This window comes from Pleurodeles waltl, chromosome 4_2 (assembly GCF_031143425.1).
Source record: "Pleurodeles waltl isolate 20211129_DDA chromosome 4_2, aPleWal1.hap1.20221129, whole genome shotgun sequence".
In the NCBI taxonomy this organism is placed as follows: Eukaryota; Metazoa; Chordata; class Amphibia; order Caudata; family Salamandridae; genus Pleurodeles; species Pleurodeles waltl.
In genome coordinates this window covers 1,057,288,704-1,057,308,285 of record NC_090443.1, presented here as the reverse complement: position 1 = coordinate 1,057,308,285, position 19,582 = coordinate 1,057,288,704, and the positions used below count along the sequence as shown (strand labels likewise).

Sequence of the window (19,582 nt, the reverse complement as noted above, 5' to 3'; positions counted from 1 at the left end):
CTCTGTCATATGGTTATGGAGGCCTCAATCATTACTCTATATTATGATTATAGAGGCCTCAATCATTACTCTGTCCTATGATGATAGAGGCCTCAATCATTACTTTATATTATGATTATAGAGGCCTCAATCATTACTCTGTCCTATGATTATGAAGGCCTCAATCATTACTCTGTCCTATGATGATAGAGGCCTCAATCATTACTCTGTCCTATGATGATAGGGGCCTCAATCATTACTCTATATTATGATTATAGAGGCCTCAATCATTACTCTGTCCTATGATTATGGAGGCCTCAATCATTACTCTGTCCTATGATGATAGAGGCCTCAATCATTACTCTATATTTTCATTATAGAGGCCTCAATCAGTACTCTGTCCTATTATTATGGGGGCCTACATCATTACTCTATATTATGATTATAGATGCCTCAAACATTTACTCTGTCCAAGATGATAGAGGTCTACAATCATTACTCTGTTTTAAGATTATGGAGACCTCAATCGTTACTCTATATTATGATTATAAAGGCCCCAATCATTACTCTGTCCTATGATTATAGAGGCCTCAGGTCCTTGCAAGTTCTCTCTCCTGGGATTCTGGAGGTATCAGGCTCAGGTGATGACTGCCCCATGATTACTCTGCTCTTATAGAGCACTTACAGGAATTATTATGGAACCTGGGGCCAGATGTATGAAATTTTGGGTTTGCGACTCGCAAATTGCGAGTCGCAAACCCGGATCCAGGATGGTGTCCCTGACACCATCTGCGAATCGCAAGGGGTCACAAAGACCAACCTCATTAATATTAATGAGGTGGGTCGCAATTTGCGATCCCCTTGCGATTCGCAGCACTCACAGGGATGGTGGCCTGCTGGAGACAGCAGACCACCATGTCTGTGACTGCTTTTGAATAAAGCAGTTTGTTTTTGTATTGCAGCCCTTTTTCCTTAAAGGAAAATGAGTTGCAATACAAACGAAAAAATGAAACGTTTTTGTTTCATTTTTTCAGAGCAGGCAGTGGTCCATAGGACCACTGCCTGCTCTGAAAAAAAAGTTTCAGGGCCAGTCACAAAGGGGAAGGGGTCCCATGGGGACCCCTTCCCTTTTGCGAATGGGTTACCACCTGTGTGACACTGGTGGTAACTGCAAATTGCTTTGGGACCGCGAGGCGAATCGAAAATAGGAAGGGGAACACCCCTTCCTATTTGCTAGTCGCATTCCCATTTTGTGAATCGGTAACCAGGTTACCGACTCGCAAAATGGGAATGAGCATCGCGATGTGGCTTTTGCATGGCGCAAACAGCGAAATAAGCTGTTTGCGCCATGCAAAAAGCTTGCTACATCTGGCCCCTGATGGTTTAAAGATATTGAGATTTGTTAAAAAATAAAACCCAACTTGAAAACACAGAAATACTGTTAAAAAACAACTGACTTCCATCAAGTATACATGGACCTCCATATGGCAGCTTTCACCCTGTGGAGCGAACTGAATACACGGAATGTACCAAGGTTATATCAGTCCAGCTACAAGCGGGGGGAGCAGGGGGTGTAACCCCGCCTCTCTTCTGCAGGGCAAGTTGGGGTGAGGTCACAGAGACCATGAAAAGACTGCCAATAACAGAAAATAAAGACGAGAAAGGGATTGTACAGCAGCTCTCCACACCCTGCATTTGTATTCTCTTGGTGAACACCAGCCCATGCCAGCATCTGTGGTTTGGCATCACACACCAGTTTTAATCCACTCTCAACATGGGCGTAGTGCCTGGCACATCCCTAAGCAACAAGTGCAGACATTTAACCAACTCTCCCAAAAATACACACAACACTCCCACCTCACCCTGACTCACCTGGGGCCCAGGGAGCATGAATACAAGAGGCCCAGGAATGAGGGCAGAAGAGAAGGAGAGAAGGAGAGAAGGTGCCTGGGAGGGAGTGAGACTCCCAGCCCTTGACCATCATTAGAGAAGACCTGCCCCCTCCTTCCACCTACCCTGTACTAGAAAAGGTACAAGGTAAAGGTGAACAACTCCCTCACTGAAGGCTTTGCCAAGAGGCGGAGCAGGGACTGTGTAGGACCAGTCAGTGCTCAGAGAGGGAGTACCTTGGAGAGGCACACAGCATCAACCTTCAACACCACAAGTAAGTACTCCTTGTCACAGTCTTCCATGTGCCAAAGCCAGGTGGGCAGGAAATGACTTCCTGGTGGGGGAGGGTGAGAGGGAAGGCCTGAGCAGTGAGGCTGGGGAGGCCCCGCGGCCAAAACACCAGGTGGAGAGAAGATGACATTCTGAGGAGTCGGGTCTCAGCAATGGATATGAAGGTCCTCTGCGCCCCATAACTGTGGGTGGAGTGTGAGGGCTGCGCAAGATTCACCCACCAGGGTGAAGGGTGAATGTGAGAGCTTCTTAAGCTGCATTCACCAGGGGCAGGTGGAGTGTGAGTGCTGCAGAAGATTCACCCACCAGCTGAGGGTGGATGTGAGAGCTTCTTAAGCTGCGTTCACCAGGGGCACTTGGAGTGTGAGGGCTGCACAAGATTCACCCATCAGCTGAGAATGAATGTGAGAGCTTCTTCATCTGCGTTTGACAGGGGCAGGTGGAGTGTGAGTGCTGCACAAGATTCACCCACCAGCTGAGGGTGAATGTGAGAGCTTCTTAAGCTGCATTCGCCAGGGGCACTTGGAGTGTGAGGGCTGCAGAAGATTCACCCACCAGCTGAGGGTGAATGTGAGAGCTTCTTAAGCTGCATTCGCCAGGGGCACTTGGAGTGTGAGGGCTGCAGAAGATTCACCCACCAGCTGAGGGTGAATGTGAGAGCTTCTTAAGCTGCGTTTGACAGGGGCAGGTGGAGTGTGAGTGCTGCACAAGATTCACCCACCAGCTGAGGGTGAATGTGAGAGCTTCTTAAGCTGCATTCGCCAGGGGCACTTGGAGTGTGGGGGCTGCGCAAGATTCACCTACCAGCTGAGGGGTAATGTGAGAGCTTCTTAAGCTGCGTTCGCTAGGGGCACTTGAAGTGTGAGGGCTGCACAAGATTCACCCACCAGCTGAGGGTGAATGTGAGAGCTTCTTAAGCTGCATTCGCCAGGGGCACTTGGAGTGTGAGGGCTGCACAAGATTCACCCACCAGCTGAGGGTGAATGTGAGAGCTTCTTAAGCTGCATTCGCCAGGGGCACTTGGAGTGTGGGGGCTGCACAAGATTCACCCACCAGCTGAGGGTGAATGTGAGAGCTTCTTAAGCTGCGTTCGCTAGGGGCACTTGAAGTGTGAGGGCTGCACAAGATTCACCCACCAGTTGAGGGTGAATGTGAGAGCTTCTTAAGCTGCGTTCGCCAGGGGCTGGTGTAGGGTGAGGCCTGCACATGATTCACCCACCAGCTGAGGGTGAATGTGAGAGCTTCTTAAGCTGCATTTGCCAGCAGCACTTGGAGTGTGAGGGCTGCACAAGATTCATCCACCAGCTGAGGGTGAATGTGAGAGCTTATTAGGCTGCGTTCACCAGGGGCAAGTGGAGTGTGAGGGCTGCACAAGATTAATCGACCAGCTGAGGGTGAAGTGTGAAAGCTTCTTAAGCTGCGTTCGCCAGGGGCAGGGGTAGCGTGAGGGCTGCGCAAGATTCACCTACCAGCTGAGGGGTAATGTGAGAGCGTCTTAGGCTGAGTTCGCCAGGGGCAAATGGAGTGTGAGGGCTGCACAAGATTCATCGACCAGCTGAGGGTGAAGTGTGAAAGCTTCTTAAGATGCATTCGCCAGGGGCAGGTGGAGTGTGAGGGCTGCACAAGATTCACCCACCAGCTGAAGGTGAATGTGAAAGCTTCTTAAGCTGCGTTTGACAGGGGCAGGTGGAGTGTGAGGGCTGCACAAGATTCCCCCACCAGCTGAGGGTGAATGTGAGAGCTTCTTAAGCTGCATTCGCCAGCGGCACTTGGAGTGTGAGGGCTGAACAAGATTCACCCACCAGCTGAGGGTGAATGTGAGAGCTTCTCAGGCTGCGTTCACCAGGGGTGAGTGGAGTGTGAGGGCTGCACAAGATTCATCGACCAGCTGAGGGTGAAGTGTGAAAGCTTCTTAAGCTATGTTCGGCAGGGGGAGTGTGAGGTCTGCGCAAGATTCACTCACCAGCTTAGGGTGAATGTGAGAGGTCCTTAAGCTGCATTCGCCAGGGGCACTTAGGGGGTGATTCTTACCTTGGCGGGCGGCGGAGGCCGCCCGCCAAAGTACCCCCGCCAGAACACCGCACCGCGGTCGTCAGACCGCTGCAGTGATTCTGGGTTTTCCACTGGGCTGGCGGGCGACCGCCAAAAGGCCGCCCGCCAGCCCAGTGGAAAACAACCTTCCCACGAGGACGCCGGCTCTTAATGGAGCCGGCGGAGTGGGAAGGTGCGACGGGTGCAGTTGCACCCTTCGCGAATTTCACTGTCTGCAATGCAGACAGTGAAATTCAAAGTGGGGCCCTCTTACGGGGGCCCCTGCAGTGCCCATGCCATTGGCATGGGCACTGCAGGGGCCCCCAGGGGCCCCACGACACCCCATACCGCCATCCTGTTCCTGGCGGCAGAGCCGCCAGGAACAGGATGGCGGTATAGGGTGTCAGAATCCCCATGGCGGCGCAGCGAGCTGCGCCGCCATGGAGGATTCTGTTGGGCAGCGGAAAACCGGCGGGAGACCGCCGGTTTTCCACTTCTGACCGCGGCCAAACCGCCGCGGTCAGAATGCCCTGCGGGGCACCGACAGCCTGTTGGCGGTGTTCCCGCCAACCCTGGCCCCGGCGGTCCATGACCGCCGGGGTCAGAATGACCCCCTTAGAGTGTGAGGGTTGCGCAAGATTCACTCACCAGCTGAGGGTGAATGTGAGAGCTTCTTAAGCTGCGTTCGCCAGGGGCAGGTGGAGTGTGAGGGCTGCACAAGATTCACCCACCAGCTGAGGGTGAATGTGAGAGCTTCTTAAGCTGCGTTCGCCAGGGGCAGGTGGAGTGTGAGGGCTGCACAAGATTCACCCACCAGCTGAGGGTGAATGTGAGAGCTTCTTAAGCTGCGTTCGCCAGGTGCAGGTGGCATGTGAGGTGGTGCAGACTTCATTCATCAGCTACCAGGGTGGGACTTGGAACCCAAAGCAGCCCAGGCAATTTTGCCAGATCAGTTCCTGAGTCAGAGCGGTGCAGGGAGGAGTATGAAGCATTGCTGCTTTTGTTACTGGGGGCTGAGTTTGCAGCACTGGTCCAAAACAGCGCCCAGTAACAAAACCAGACGCCACCGCTTCAAACCCAGCCCCACCCTTCCAGCCTCCTGGGGAAATGCCTGATGCACGCTACGGCCAGTCCGGCCCTGCCAGCTACAGTTACAAAATGAGGGCTGTGTAAACTTTATCCATCAGGTGCAGGTGGAGTGTGAGGGCTGTACAAACTTTATCCATCAGCTGCAGGTGGAGTGTGAGGGCTGTACAAACTTTATTCATCAGCTGCAGGTGGAGTGAGGGCTGTGTAAACTTCATCTATCAGGTGCAGGTGGAGTGTGAGGGCTGTACAAACTTCATTCATCAGCTGCAGGTGGAGTGAGGCCTGTGTAAACTTCATCCATCAGCTGCAGGTGGAGTGTGAGACCTGGGTACACTTCATCCACCAGCTGCAGGTGGAGTGAGGACTGTCTAAACTTTATGCATCAGCTGCAGTTGGAGTTTATCCACAAGTTGCCAGAGGAGTATTAGGTCTGTGTAAACTTCATCCACCAACAGCAGTTGGAGTGTGAAAATTGTGTAAATGTCATCCACCAACTACAAGTAGAAAGTGAGGGCTGTGTAAACGTTACCCACTAGCTGCAGGTGTAGTTTGAGGACTGTGTAAACTTCATCCACCCGCTGTAGTTGGAGTGTGAGGGCTGTGTAAACACTATCCACCCGCTGCAGGTGGAGTGTGAAGGCTGTGTAAACTTCATCCACCAGCTCCAGGTGAAGTGTGGAGGCTGTGTAAACTTCATCCACCAGTTGCAGGTTGAGTGTGAGGGCTGTGTAAACGTCATTTACCAGCTGCGGGTAGAATGTGAGGGCTGTGTAAATTTTATGAATCAGATGCAGGAGGAGTGTGAGGGCTGTGTAAACTTCATCCACCAGTTGTAGGTGGAGTGTGAGGGCTGTGTAAACTTCATCCACCAGTTGCAGGAGGAGTGTGAGGGCATGTGTAAATGTCATCCACCAACTACAAGTAGAAAGTGAGGGCTGTGTAAACTTCATCCACCAGCTCCAGGTGGAGTGTGAAGGCTGTGCAAACTTCATCCACTAACTCCAGGTGGAGTGTAAAGGCTGTGTAAACTTCATCCACCAGGTCCAGGTGGAGTGTGAGGGCTGTGTAAACCTCATCCACCAGCTGCAGGTGGAGTGTGAGGCTGTGTAAACCTCATCCACCAGCTGCAGGTGGAGTGTGAGGCTGTGCAAGCTTCATCCACCAGCTGCAGCTGGAGTGTGAGGCCGTGCAAGCTTCATCCAACAGCTGCAGGTGGAGTGTGAGTCTGTGTAATCTTCATCCACCAGCTGCAGGTGGACGGTGACGCTGTGTAAACTTCATCCACGAGCTGCAGGTGGAGTATGAGGAGTGTGTAAACTTCATCCACCAGCTGCAGGTGGAGGGTGAGGCTGTGTACACTTCATCCAACAGCTGCAGGTGGAGGGTGAGGAGTGTGTAAACTTCATCCACCAGCTGCAGGTGGAGTGTGAGGAGTGTGTATACGTAGGGCTGAACGTGCCCATTCACTTGACGGCCTCTCTCTTGGGGCCTTGTCACAAGATGTTGGTGGAGCTCGGTGAACCTCCATGACTTTAATGACATCGTATATTTCTCTTCTCTCTGCAGTGGGGAACTACGTCATCAGTTACTTCCCAATGAGAGGTAAGTGCTCTTTCTGCAGCATGTATTAGTCTATCTCAGTGTCTTGTTATTCACTTCTCTGTAAGCTCTCAGTGTCTGACCTTAGTTCCAGAGCTTGGACTTCTAGGTCTTTCACCTATGAACTCTCAGGGACTGGTTGCTGTCTCAGATTCTTACCCTAATCTCAGTGCCTGACCCTAGTCTCAAAGTGTGACTAGTCTCAGAGCCTTACCCTAATCTCAGTGCCTGACCCAAGTCTCAGGGTGTGACTCTAGTCTCAGGGCCTTACCCTAGTCTCAGTGCCTGACCTTAGTCTCAGGGCCTAACCCTAGTCTCAGAATCTGACTCTAGTCTCAGTGCCTGACTTTAGTCTCAGGGTCTGACTCTAGTCTCAATGCCTAACCCTAGTCTCAGGGTCTGACTCTAGTCTCAGTGCCTGACCCTAATCTCAGGATCTGACTCTAGTCTCAGTGCCTAACCCAAGCCTCAGGGTCTGACTTTAGTCTCAGTGCCTGACCCTAGTCCAGGATCTGACTCTAGTCTCGGTGCCTGACCCTAGTCTCAGAGTGTGACTCTAGTCTCAGGGTATTACACTAGTCTCAGTGTCTGACCTTAGTCTCAGTGCCTGACCTTAGTCTCAGGGCCTGACACTAGTCTCAGGATCTGACTCTAGTCTTGGTGCCTGACCTTAGTCTCAGGGCCTGACACTAGTCTCAGGGTCTGAGACTAGTCTCAGTGTCCAACTCTAGTCTCAGGGTATGACTCTAGTCTCAGGCTAGTGTCTCTGCCTGACCCTAGTCTCAGGGTCTGACTCTAGTCTAAGTGCCTCACCCTCACCCTAGTCTCAGGGTCTGACCCTAGTCTCAGGGTGTGACTCTAGTCTCAGGGCCTTACCCTAGTCTCAGTGCCTGACCTTATTCTCAGTGCCTGACTTTAGTCTCAGGGTCTGACTCTAGTCTTGATGCCTAACCCTAATCTCAGGGTCTGACTCTAGTCTCAGTGCCTAACCCTAGTCTCAGGGTGTGACTCTAGTCTCAGGGTATTACCCTAGTCTCAGTGCCTGACCTTATTCTCAGTGCCTGACTTTAGTCTCAGGGTCTGACTCTAGTCTCGATGCCTAACCCTAATCTCAGGGTCTGACTCTAGTCTCAGTGCCTAACCCTAGTTTCAGGGTGTGACTCTAGTCTAAGTGCCTCACCCTCACCCTAGTCTCAGGGCCTGACCTTAATGTCAGGGTCTGACCTTAGTCTCAGGGACTGAGTTGGAAAGTGAGTTGTAGTAGGGGTTGGTAGGTCGACCCACAAGTAATAAGGCTGCAATCACAATGTTAGGTCCAGTAAAGGTCTCTGTGAATTCATCCTTGCAATGAGCAAGCAATGTTAACTTAGGAGACAAGTGTGTAAAGCATTTAAAAACATCAATACATTAAATAAGCAAGACACAACACCAAATAAAATTCAACACCAATTTGTAAAAATAGGAAATGTTTTTATCTTTGAAATGACACCAAAACGACAGAAATCCACTGTAGGGAACTGGAGCTATGAATTTTTAAATAATAAATAAAAAATGTGCTCTCTAGTACCTAAAAAACAATAGCGCCAACTGTGGACATCAGGTCATGCTTGAAGGGAATAAGTCACAATTTGAGGCCAATTGCGATGAAGCCCAACTCGGCTACACCAGGCAGGAGTCCTCTGTCAAAATTTTACCTTCGGACTTAGTCATTTTTCTGGAGCTCTTTCTCTCATCGTCAGGCGAGGCTCCTCGTCAGGTCGGGGTTTAATGCAACATCATCAGCTTGGCTCAGCGCAGGATCCTGGTCAACTTCTGGAAGTCTCATCAATGGTGAAAATCTCCAGAGCTTTATGGGACAAACCTGAATTTCAGGCCAGGTCGCGGTTTGATATCTGTAGCTTGACTCTCGTCAACGGGTCAGTCACCTTATGGAGTTTTTTTCCCAAAAGTTCTCCAACCTTTCCCAAAGTTCTAAATCTCCTTCCGAAAGTCCTCCTTTGGGTCTCCAGTGGGCCACAGTACCTATCCAGGGGTCTAGAGGCTCTGAGGTGGTCCTTGAGATGTTGGGGCTATGTTTCCCAGAATGCACCTGGCAAATTTTCAAAGGTCCAGTTGAAGGTGGTCACCTGGGTTCTTCTTGGTAGTGGTGTTGCAGGTGAAGCTCTTTGACCTGTTACTTTCAGGGAGTCCACTCCTTCACTTCTGCATGCAAGGCAAAGTTGTTGGAGCTGTAGTTTCTGTACGTGCAGCAGGTGCAGTCATGCAGAGTGCAGTCATTTGAGGTGCAGAGCAGGGTTTCAACAGGACAGTCCTTCTTCTCCTTGTAGTTCAGTCGGTGGTGATCTGAGTTGCTGGGCAACTCTCCCATATTTATTCAGCGTTCCTGGGCTGGCAAGCAGGGTGGCACCCCTGACCACTCGGGTGCAGGGTGCCACCCTCTGGGGTGACCACTTCCTGTGAAGTGTGGTAAAAACCAAACCCAGGAAGCACTATTCTTCCAAAAGCCAGGATGGAGAAAGTTTCTCCTTGGGGCTGGGATCTGGCTAAGCCACCCCACTGGTGTGACCTAATTTCCCTAAACACTCCCCCTCCAGTCCTTCTACTAATCTAATTAGTGGTGCGCCCTTCTGGCTGGGGTGGCAGGAAATAGTGGTGAGGCTGGTTCCTGTCCTAACTGTCATTCACTCTTTGAAGACCCGTTAGGCTCCCCATCCCCCTTCCGATCTTTTGCTGTACAGCTTGCAAATGTCCACCCACCAGATGTCCCATTGCCTCCGTGCAGGCCACTTCACACCTCATTAAGGCAGCGTGGCTCAGCCTGACTGGCCAATCAGAGAAAGGCTGCCAGAAGGCTGGATTTTGGATTACAGAAAACAAAGTTCTATAACTTCATTTCTGTGATAGTTATAACAAATCTAACAATGGCAAGTCGTTGGATTTATTTTAAGTATCACTGTGAGTCCAAGAAGGGCAGTTTTAGTTTTTTTCTAGCAATATTCAGTTTAATAAAAAAATCAGATCATTAGAAGGATTTCAGAAATATTGTTGTTCCGGTGTTAATCAGCAGTATGCGCTGAAAAGTCACCGGGGATGAAGCATTTGATCGGGGAGATAGTGATGGGATGAGCGATTCTATGACATTCCCTATCCCACAGTTATTCACAGTTATCTAGTGGATGGTCAGTCTTTGACTGATTAACCAAAGTATGAAGAAATACATACATTGTACTGAAACTGAGTCCATGCTACCAAATAAAGCAACAACTATTCACATACAAGAAATACCCTCAAACAGAGCCCCTAAAGTAGCTCTACAGTTGGTCCTGGCGGCAGGTTCAGTAAATGAAGAAACATCTAAAACAGCCCTGTTCTGGTCCCAGGCTTGTCACAAGATGTGTGAAGCTCAGTGTGTAAAACACCTTCCACATCCTGCAGTGACAGCAAAGAAAAGCCTTGGGATCTTATTTGAGATCCGCATCCCATCTGCCTCCTCCAAGATCCATCAAGTAGAGACCTTATCCCTTCACCTAGAACCCCTTGGCATTGATACAAGGGGTCACAGGGAGGGACATGACTTGTACTTGATGGAGTAGAGCCAATTACTATGAAGGTGGACAAATTGATCAAACCTACAAGAACCAGTGATGAGATAGGAAGAGGAGATCAGGACTCCTCCAGGTGTCTTGTTCATATCGTGAAGTGATCAGAGCTTGGATAGGTGACGTAGCACCATCCATAGGAGACAGATTTGGGACCTTTAGAGATCTGGCATGGTATAGTCCTTTTTTGGCCATACTTTTGAAAGGAAGGTTGACATTTCTGAAGCAGGAAACTTATTGATATCAAGCTGTCCAACTAGGTTTGTACCTACTGAGGAGAGACAGGAGGACCAGGATACAACCAGGAGGAAAGATGCCTTGGGGGACATGAACAGGAATTCTGACCCTTTTACATCAAGCTTCAGGTGTTGTCTATCTCTGTGATTGGGAGACAGGGCAAGAGAACTTTCAGTTTTTGCTTGAAGACTACAGTCCACCTGGTAATGGAGGAGCTTATTTAAGAGCTCTTTGGTAGCCAGTGGGTGTTTTATTACGATGCCAAGGAAAGATCTAACACAGCCGTCCCATGTCCACCATGTTTAGATGTGTTATCGGTGATCTGGTCAACTTGGGTGTGTTAGTGGTGAGTTGGTCAACTTGGGTGTCTCAGCTCTGAGCTAATCACCTTGTGTGTGTCAGCAGGGATCTGGTCACCTTGGGTGTGTCAGTAGTGAGCTGGCCATCTTGGGTTTGTCTGCAATGAGCCAGGCACCTTGGGTGTGTCAGCAGTGAGCTGGTCATCTTGAGTGTGTCAGCATTCAGCAGTGAGCTGGTCATCTTGGGTGTGTCAGCTGTAAGCTGTTCATCTTGAGCTTGGCAGTGGTGAGCTGGTCACCTTGAGTGTGTCGGAGGTGAGCTGGTCATCATGGGTGTTTCACTGGTGAACTGGTCATCTTGAGTGTGTTTGCTGGTCATCTGGTCATCTTGGGTGTGTCAGCTGGTCATCTTGGGTGTGTCAGTGGTCATCTGGTCACCTTAGGTGTGTCAGCAGTGAGTTGGTCATCATGGGTGTGCAATCGGTGACCTGGACATCTTGGGTGTGAGCTGGTCACCTTGGGCGTGTCAGAAGTGAGCTGGTAATCTTGGATGTGTCCATGGTGAGTTGGTCACCTTGGGTGTGTCAGCGGTGATCTGGTCATCTTGGGTGTGGAGCGGTGAGCTGGCCATCTCAGGTGTGTGAGTGGTCAGCTGGTCATCTTGGGTGTGTCCCTGGTGAGCTGGCCACCTTGGGTGTGTCAGCTGGTCACCTTGGGTGTGTCAGCACTGAGCTGATCATCTTGGGTGTGTCAGCACTGAGCTGGTCATCTTGGGTGTGTCAGCACTGAGCTGGTCATCTTGGGTGTGCCAGCGGTGAACTGGTCAACTTGGGTATGTCAGCAGTGAGCTGGTCACCTTGTGTGTGACAGCAGTGAGCTGGTCATTTGGGTTTGCCAGCGGTCATCCGGTCACCTTGGGTAGGTTTGTGGTGAGCTGGTCACCTTGGGTGTGTCAGTGGTCAGCTGGTCATCTTGGGTGTGTCACCGGTGAGCTAGTCATTTTGGGTGTGCCAGCAGTCAGCTGGTTAGGATGTGGCAGAGGTGAGCTGGTCATCTTGGGTGTTTCAACGGTCAGCTGGTCATCTTGAGTGTGTCAGCAGTCAGCTGGTCATCTTGGGTGTATCAGCGGTGAGCTGGTCATCTTGGGTGTGTCAGCAGAGAGCTGGTCATCTTGGGTGTGTCAGCAATCAGCTGGTCACCTTGGGTGTGTCAGCAGTGAACTGGTCATCTTGGGTGTGTCAACGGTGAGCTGGTCATCTTGCTTGTGTCAGCAGTAAGCTGTGTCAGCACTGAGCTGGTCATCCTGAGTGTGTCAGTGGTGAGCTGATCATCTTGGGTGTGTCAACGGTAAGCTGGTCTTGCGTGTGGCAGTGGTGAGCTGGTCACTTTGAGTGTGTCACCAGAGAGCTGGTCATCCTGGGTGTTTCACTGGTGAGGTGGTCATCTTGGGTGTGTGAGCTGGTCATCTTGGGTGTGTCAGCGGTTAGCTGGTCATCTTGCGTTTGGCAGTGGTGAGCTGGTCACCTTGAGTGTGTCACCAGTGAGCTGGTCATCCTGGGTGTTTCACTGGTGAGCTGGTCATCTTGGGTGTGTTGGCTGGTCGTCTTGGGTGTGTCAGTGGTCATCTGGTCACCTTATGTGTGTCAGCGGTGAGTTGGTAATCATGGGTGTTTAATCACACAGCTTGGGTGTGAGCTGGTCACCTTGGGTGTGTCAGCAGTGAGCTGGTCATCTTGGGTGTGTCCGTGGTGAGCTGGTCACCTTGGGTGTGTCAGCGGTGATGTGGTCATCTTGGGTGTGGAGTGGTGAGCTGGCCACCATGGGTGTGTGAGCGGTCACCTGGTCATCTTGGGTGTGGAGTGGTGAGCTGGCCACTGTGGGTGTGTGAGCGGTCACCTGGTCATCTTGAGTGTGTCTGTGGTGAGCTGGTCACCTTGGGTGTGCCAGTAGTCAGCTGATCATCTCGGGTGTGTCAGCCCTGAGCTGGTCATCTTGGGTATGTCAGCGGTGAGCTGGTCACCTTGAATGTGCCAGCAGTGAGCTGGTCATCTTGGGTGTGCCAGCGGTCAGCTGGTCACCTTGGGTGTGTGAGCGGTGAGCTGGTCATCTTGGGTGTGTGAGCGGTGAGCTGGTCATCATGGGTGTGCCAGAAGTCAGCTTTTCACCTTGGGTGTGCCAGCGGTCAGCTGGTCACCTTGGGTGTGTCAGCAGTCAGCTGGACATCTTGTATGTGTCAGCACTGAGCTGGTCATCATGGGTATGTCAGTAGTGAATTGGTCATCTTGGGTATGTCAGCAGTCAGCTGGTCATCTTGGGTGTATCAGCGGTGAGCTGGTCATCTTGGATGTGTTAGCGGTCAGCTGGTCACCTTGGGTGTGTCAGAGGTGAGCTGGTCATCTTGGATGTGTCAGTGGGCAGCTGGCCATCTTGGGTGTGTCAGCACTGAGCTGGTCATCTTGGGTCTGTCAACAGTGAATTGGTCATCTTAGGTGTATCAGCATCCAACTGGTCCCCTTGGGTGTGTCAGCAGAGAGCTCGTCATCTTGAGTGTGTCAGCGGTAAACTCGTCACCTTGGGTGTGTCAGAGGTGAGCTGGTCATCTTGGGTGTGTCAGCGGTCAGCTGGTCATCTTGGGTGTGTCAGCACTGAGCTGGTTATCATGGGTATGTCAGTAGTGAATTGGTCATCTTGGGTGTGTGAGCAGTCAACTGGTCATCTTGGGTGTATCAGCGGTGAGCTGGTGATCTTGGGTGTGTCAGCTGTCCGCTGGTCACTTTGGGTGTGTCACAGGTGAGCTGGTCATCTTGTATGTGCCAGTGGTCAGCTGATCATCTCGGGTGTGTCAGCACTGAGCTGGTCGTCTTGGATGTGTCAGTGAGCAGCTGGTCACCTTGGGTGTGTCAGAGGTGAGCTGGTCATCTTGGATGTGTCAGTGGGCAGCTGGTCATCTTGAATGTGTCAGTGGGCAGCTGGTCCTCTTGGGTGTGTCCGCAGTCAACTGGTCATCTTGGGTGTGTCTGCAGTCAGCTGGTCATCTTGGATGTGTCAGTGGGCAGCTGGTCACTTTGGGTGTGTCAGCAGTCAGCTGGTCATTTTGGGTGTGTCAGAGGTGACCTTTTCATCTTGGATGTGTCAGTGGGCAGCTGGTCACCTTGGATGTGTCAGCGGTGAGCTGGTCATCTTGAATGTGTTAGTGGGCAGCTGATCATCTTGGGTGTGTCCGCAGTCAGCTGGTCATCTTGGGTGTGTCAGAGGTGAGCTGGTCATCTTGGATGTGTCAGTGGGCAGCTGGTCATCTTGGGTGTGTCAGCAGTCAGCTGGTCATCTTGGGTGTGTCAGAGATGAGCTTTTCATCTTGGATGTGTCAGTGGGCAGCTGGTCATCTTGGGTGTGTCGGCAGTCAGCTGGTCACCTTGGGTGTGTCAGCGGTGAGCTGGTCATCTTGGATGTGTCAGTGAGCAGCTGGTCACCTTGGGTATGTCAGAGGTGAGTTGGTCATCTTGGGTGTGTCAGCGGTCAGCTGGTCATCTTGGGTGACGTAGTCCTTGAACTGATTTGTTTCATAGCTCTTTAAACCAGAAGGGAAAGACCTGTAGCTGTTGACCTCGCTAATGTTGGCACTGTATGTTTTTTAAGAGACGCCTGATATGTTATACTATTGAGGTATTTGAGATGCTTCTAATGTTCTGATGTTTTTTACAGTTTTCCAGTTTGGGCCAATGATGGAAAAGATTGTAAGAGAGGCAGCTAGGATGAATCAAGTTCCATGAGGGGTGGAGGTGACAGGTGATTAGGATCATGAGTCCCAGAGAGATGGGAATGTCGTCTACCGGACTTCTCTGTGATGGTCTGACACAGGGATGAAGGTTTGGGGGTATGATAGGTCAACAGACATGAGCTGAATCTCATCGGATCTTTTTAATTACTTCTTCACTCTTGGAATGTGGGTGTGCACCTTTATTGACAGGGAAATGATTTGTGGATTGTGAAAGGTACACACTTGGAATATTCTGGCTCTCGGGGGTCACTCACTGCCACAGCGGTTAATGAACTACCTCCTTAGATCTTTCTCCTCATCACTAAGCCAGAGGACATCTGCACCTTCCCTGGCAGTAACCTGAAAGTGTTCCTCACCTGCTCCGGGAGCTACAGATAGTCAGTGTAGTGTCTTAGGACTGTGAGCACTAGGACCCTGCGGCCTGGGGCGGACTTAGGGGGTTATTCTAACTTTGGAGGAGGTGTTAATCCGTCCCAAAAGTGACGGAAAAGTGACGGATTTCCCACCAGCCGTATTACGAGTCCATTATATCCTATGGAACTCGTAATACGGCTGGTGGTATATCCGTCACTTTACCGTCACTTTTGGGACGGATTAACACTCCTCCAAAGTTAGAATAACCCCCTTAGTGTTGGGATTACGCAATTATTGTTATTATTAAGTTAACTTGATATTTCGCACAAATCACCCCAACCGGGGTGTCTTGGTGCAGGTCCTCCTCGTAGTAAGAAATACAGAAACTAAAATAGTGCTGTTTTCAGTAACTTTCTAAAAATCCTTTAATAAGGGCACATTCGAACAGCAAAGGGGCATTCTGTTCCAGAGGGTGGGAGCCAGGTAAGAAAAAAGTCTACCACCACATCTGGGGGCCATATGCGTGAAACTGACAGTAATTCTTGATTGCTAGAGCACAAGTCCCTAGTGGCCAAATGGCGCTTGATCCTCTGGCACAAAATATTTGGGGCCTTTTCCCTGGAAAGTTAGGCAGCAGATTTTAAAATAAATTCTCTTCCTTATTGGTAGCCAGTGGAGGGATCATAAGAGCGGCGTAGAGGCTGTTCTGGGGGTCTGATTGCAGATCAATCGGGCAGCCGTATTCATTCGGGGGGTGTTAAGGTGTGGTCTTTAATCGTTAAGAGATGATGAGAAGTCAGTCAAATGTTGTATGCTGATGGATAAGGATGTTCACTACGAGCTCCATCCATGGCATGTTCTTGCGCATGCTCCCGAGCTAGGGAGGATGCAACAGTCAGTAGTGAGGTGCCAGAGTCTGTGACAAGACGTCTAGGTCTCCTAAGGACCCTCCTCGTGTGGGTTGTGCTTTTAGGAAATTAGTATTTACTCTGCTGCAGGTGAAGTGTAAGGTAAGAGCCCGTTGTCTCACCCACACAGGTTGAACCGAATTACCCTCCCGAAGCCCCTGAGGCCGGATTCTTGTAGCTGCTTTAGGTCTCCTCTGCTTCATGTCTCGTAAACCTATAAATGAAATGAGTACACTGTTCCAGAGAAATCTGTCAATGAGGACGAAAAAAGTGTCAGTAATGTAGTAGGAGTGCCCTCAATCATCACAATAAGACGCTAAGCATCATCATCGGGCTAACTCCTCGTCAGACCGGCACTGCAACATCTGACGGGCCACCACACAGATGGTGGTGGCACTAGACCGAAAGTTGTATCGCAGATCCAGTGGAGTCTGCAGTACCTACTGACAAGGAAAGAAAAGGAGAGTGAAGTATATGTTAAAATTGGCTCTGAACACCCAGTATCTCAATTTAATTGCTCAAAGTGAGGGTCAGGCCAAGATTAAAAATAAATGAAGGAGTGATGTCCCCTGTACTCCTAAAAAGAGGAAAGGAGGAAATGTGTTCTATCCTAACATTAGAAGGTCGACATGTTTCGTGCCTGTACGGTCAGAAATTGATCCAATGGCGCTTCATCAGGACCGTAAATTGTAACTTCTCCTTGAAAAACAAAACAAAACGGTAAGTGCTAGAAGGTCACTTACAGTCCGTGGACTAGTAGTCACAGTCAGTAGATTGGTAGGTCGCCCTGTATAAAAGACAGAAACAAAAACAAAGACAAACAACAAGACATACATTGGTGTCTCGAAAAAATGTAAACCATAGTGAACGTGGTAGACATAATAACCCGAAGAAATAGTCAGGTACATTAGAAATGACATGGAAGGATTACCATCCCATGTGGAGACAGGGCATCATAGGGACGCGTAAACCTCAGACCAAAGGAGAGTTCACTACATATGAAAGAATCGCAGTAAAATATATAGTCAAGAAATATAACAACAATTGGTATGTATGAACATATATACATAGCCGTTAGGTAACATTCTCCAAAAAACATAACATTGTCTGAATAAATTCAAATGTCACTGTGTATGTAGGGGATTATACATGTATAGGGTAGTGAACCATGTCCAAGCCCTCTGGTGATCGTAGTATCAGATAGTATGTCAAAACAAGGAATGCACATAGTATACATGAGTCAAAATTAAAAGTGTGGCAAATGTAGACTCAGGTAGCCGTAAATAATCATTTCTGCGTAGGACTAACAAATATCAAGGCATGCGGGGCCAAACCGCATGTCAGAAAAATACACGTAAGTAAATAAACGTCGCTAGCTAGCGTTTCAATTGGAGAGCGCTTACCAGTAATTACCGGTAGCGCACTCGCGGGTAACTCGATGACTGCCAAAAATTAAAAAAAGGTCCGTCAGGTCAAACGAGCTCCTGGCTTTTGACTGCCCGCAAACAAAAAGAGTCTAAGTGGCCGGACTTACTTGTAGTCTCCCCGGAGTCCGGCGTACACCTACCCGAGGTCGCGTGCCTGTCAACAAAGGCTCCGTGAACCCATGAGATTTAAAAACGGTACTGGGCAATTAGCCCAGAACAAGGAACACCAGTGTCTGGAGAAAATAGACACTGAAAACGGACTAACGAAAAGGGGTAGTAATGCCTATATAAAACGGCGGCCATCTTAGAGCAAGAAAAAGTTGATCCAGAACAAGTAAATAATAAGCACAAATAGCGATGTTTGTGATTGTGTCAATCAACGTAGAAAGGAAAAAGGGTCTAGTGTTGTGAAAAAACCCTTTGTTGTTAGTCAGTAACATAGCAATAGCAAGGGTCTATCTTGACTGTAGTGACAAATCTAGACAGAAGGTGCAAAAAGGATGTCTTTTGCAACATCAAACAACCCTGATCCTAATAAAGCAAGTCAAGTTAACTAAGGTGATAGGGTCCACCAAGGGATGTCATCATTAAGGCCCTCGCTAGATATTTTAAGTCTAAAAATCCAACGTTGATCGGTCCTGAACAGGTATTTAGGGTCATTGTCATTGTATCTGGGTACTTGTAAGACTGTCCACCACAGATCGTTGGGACCATGTTTAGCTTCCAGAAAATGCAAGCTCAATTTAGTCGTGATACAGGAACATCTGATATTGCTGCGATGTGCGTTAATTCTTTGCTTAACGGGTCTAGTTGTCATACCTACATATTGTAAGTTACAGGGACACATAATCAAATAGATACAGTGTTGTGTGTTACAGTTAGTGTGTTTAGTCAAACGCCAGACTCCAACATATTTTAGATCCAGTGCGTCCACCCGTTGGTCAAAGGGCAGACGTTACAGGAGCAACACGGATAGTGTCCGGAAACCGGGGGTAAATTCCATAGGGTGGACTGATCTTGTGAGTCACCCTGTTTGTGCGTCGTGTGTGGATAATTAGATCTCTGATGTTGGGAGATCTCTTGAACGCAAACAAAGGTTTAGTGATCTGCGTCCCTCCACTCAGTAGAATGTTCCACCTTTTATTAATGAGTTTTTTCACAGTGTTTGACATGGGAGTGTAAGTCGAAACACATGTCAACCGTACTTGTTCATCCCGCATGGTAGACGCTAAGAGAGATTCTCTATGGCTGTGCCGGGCTCTCTTGTAGGCCGGGTTGATGATCTTAGTGGGATAATGTCGGTGCTGTAGTTTATCTTTCAAATCACGTGCCTGTACTTCAAATGATTGGACAGTGGAACAATTGCGACGCAGTCTCAAGAACTGGCCGAATGGGAGGTTATCACGTAGGGCCTTTGGATGATGACTGTCATACAAAAGCAAACTGTTCCGATCAGTGATTTTATGATAGGTATCAGTGACTAGTTTCCCATTCACAATTTGGATCATTAAGTCCAAAAAAGGTACTTGTGTGCTAGAAACGTGCGCTGTAAATCTCAAGAAGGGATCTAGTGTATTGATCCAACTGGTAAACAGGTCAACGGTCTGAAGGGATCCTTGCCAAATGATGAGGATATCATCTATATATCGGCGCCATAATTTAATGTTGTCAAAGAAAGGATTCGATGCTTGTAAGATAAAGATTTTTTCAAACTGGTACATGTATAGACACGCCCGACTGGGAGCAAAAGTGCTCCCCATCGAAGTCCCTTGAATCTGATGGTACAAAGAATCTTCGAATTGGAAATAGTTCTGTGTCATGGCCAGGGAAGCACAATGCATCACAAAATGTACAGGGGTCGGTGAAGTCCATGGATGCTGGAGAAGGGCGGACTCAACGACCTGTAAGGTAGCAGCCTGTGGAATATTCGTGTATAAAGACTCTACATCTAAAGTGATCAAAACTTCAACTTGGATTGTAGAGTTGATAACCTCAATTAGGTTCAGGACATCCTTAGTGTCTTTAAGATAGGTACTGGAACTCTTCACTAATGGTTGAAGAAATGAATCACAAAAGGTTGATAATGGTTCCAAAACCGAGC

The 19,582-nt window shown here is 49.3% G+C and overlaps 1 protein-coding gene across 1 annotated transcript in view; it reads left to right on the top strand.

The window, feature by feature from the left end:
• The first annotated feature begins 1,845 nt into the window (after window positions 1-1,845).
• LOC138293750 (glutathione S-transferase P 1-like) overlaps window positions 1,846-19,582 on the top strand; it is a 133,602-nt gene continuing 115,865 nt past the window's right edge. The window contains exons 1-2 of the mRNA XM_069233090.1: window positions 1,846-2,143; window positions 6,847-6,882. Of these exons, the coding sequence (XP_069089191.1) occupies window position 2,143; window positions 6,847-6,882 (37 nt within the window). The 5' untranslated portion in view covers window positions 1,846-2,142. The remainder of the gene's footprint in view (window positions 2,144-6,846; window positions 6,883-19,582) is intronic.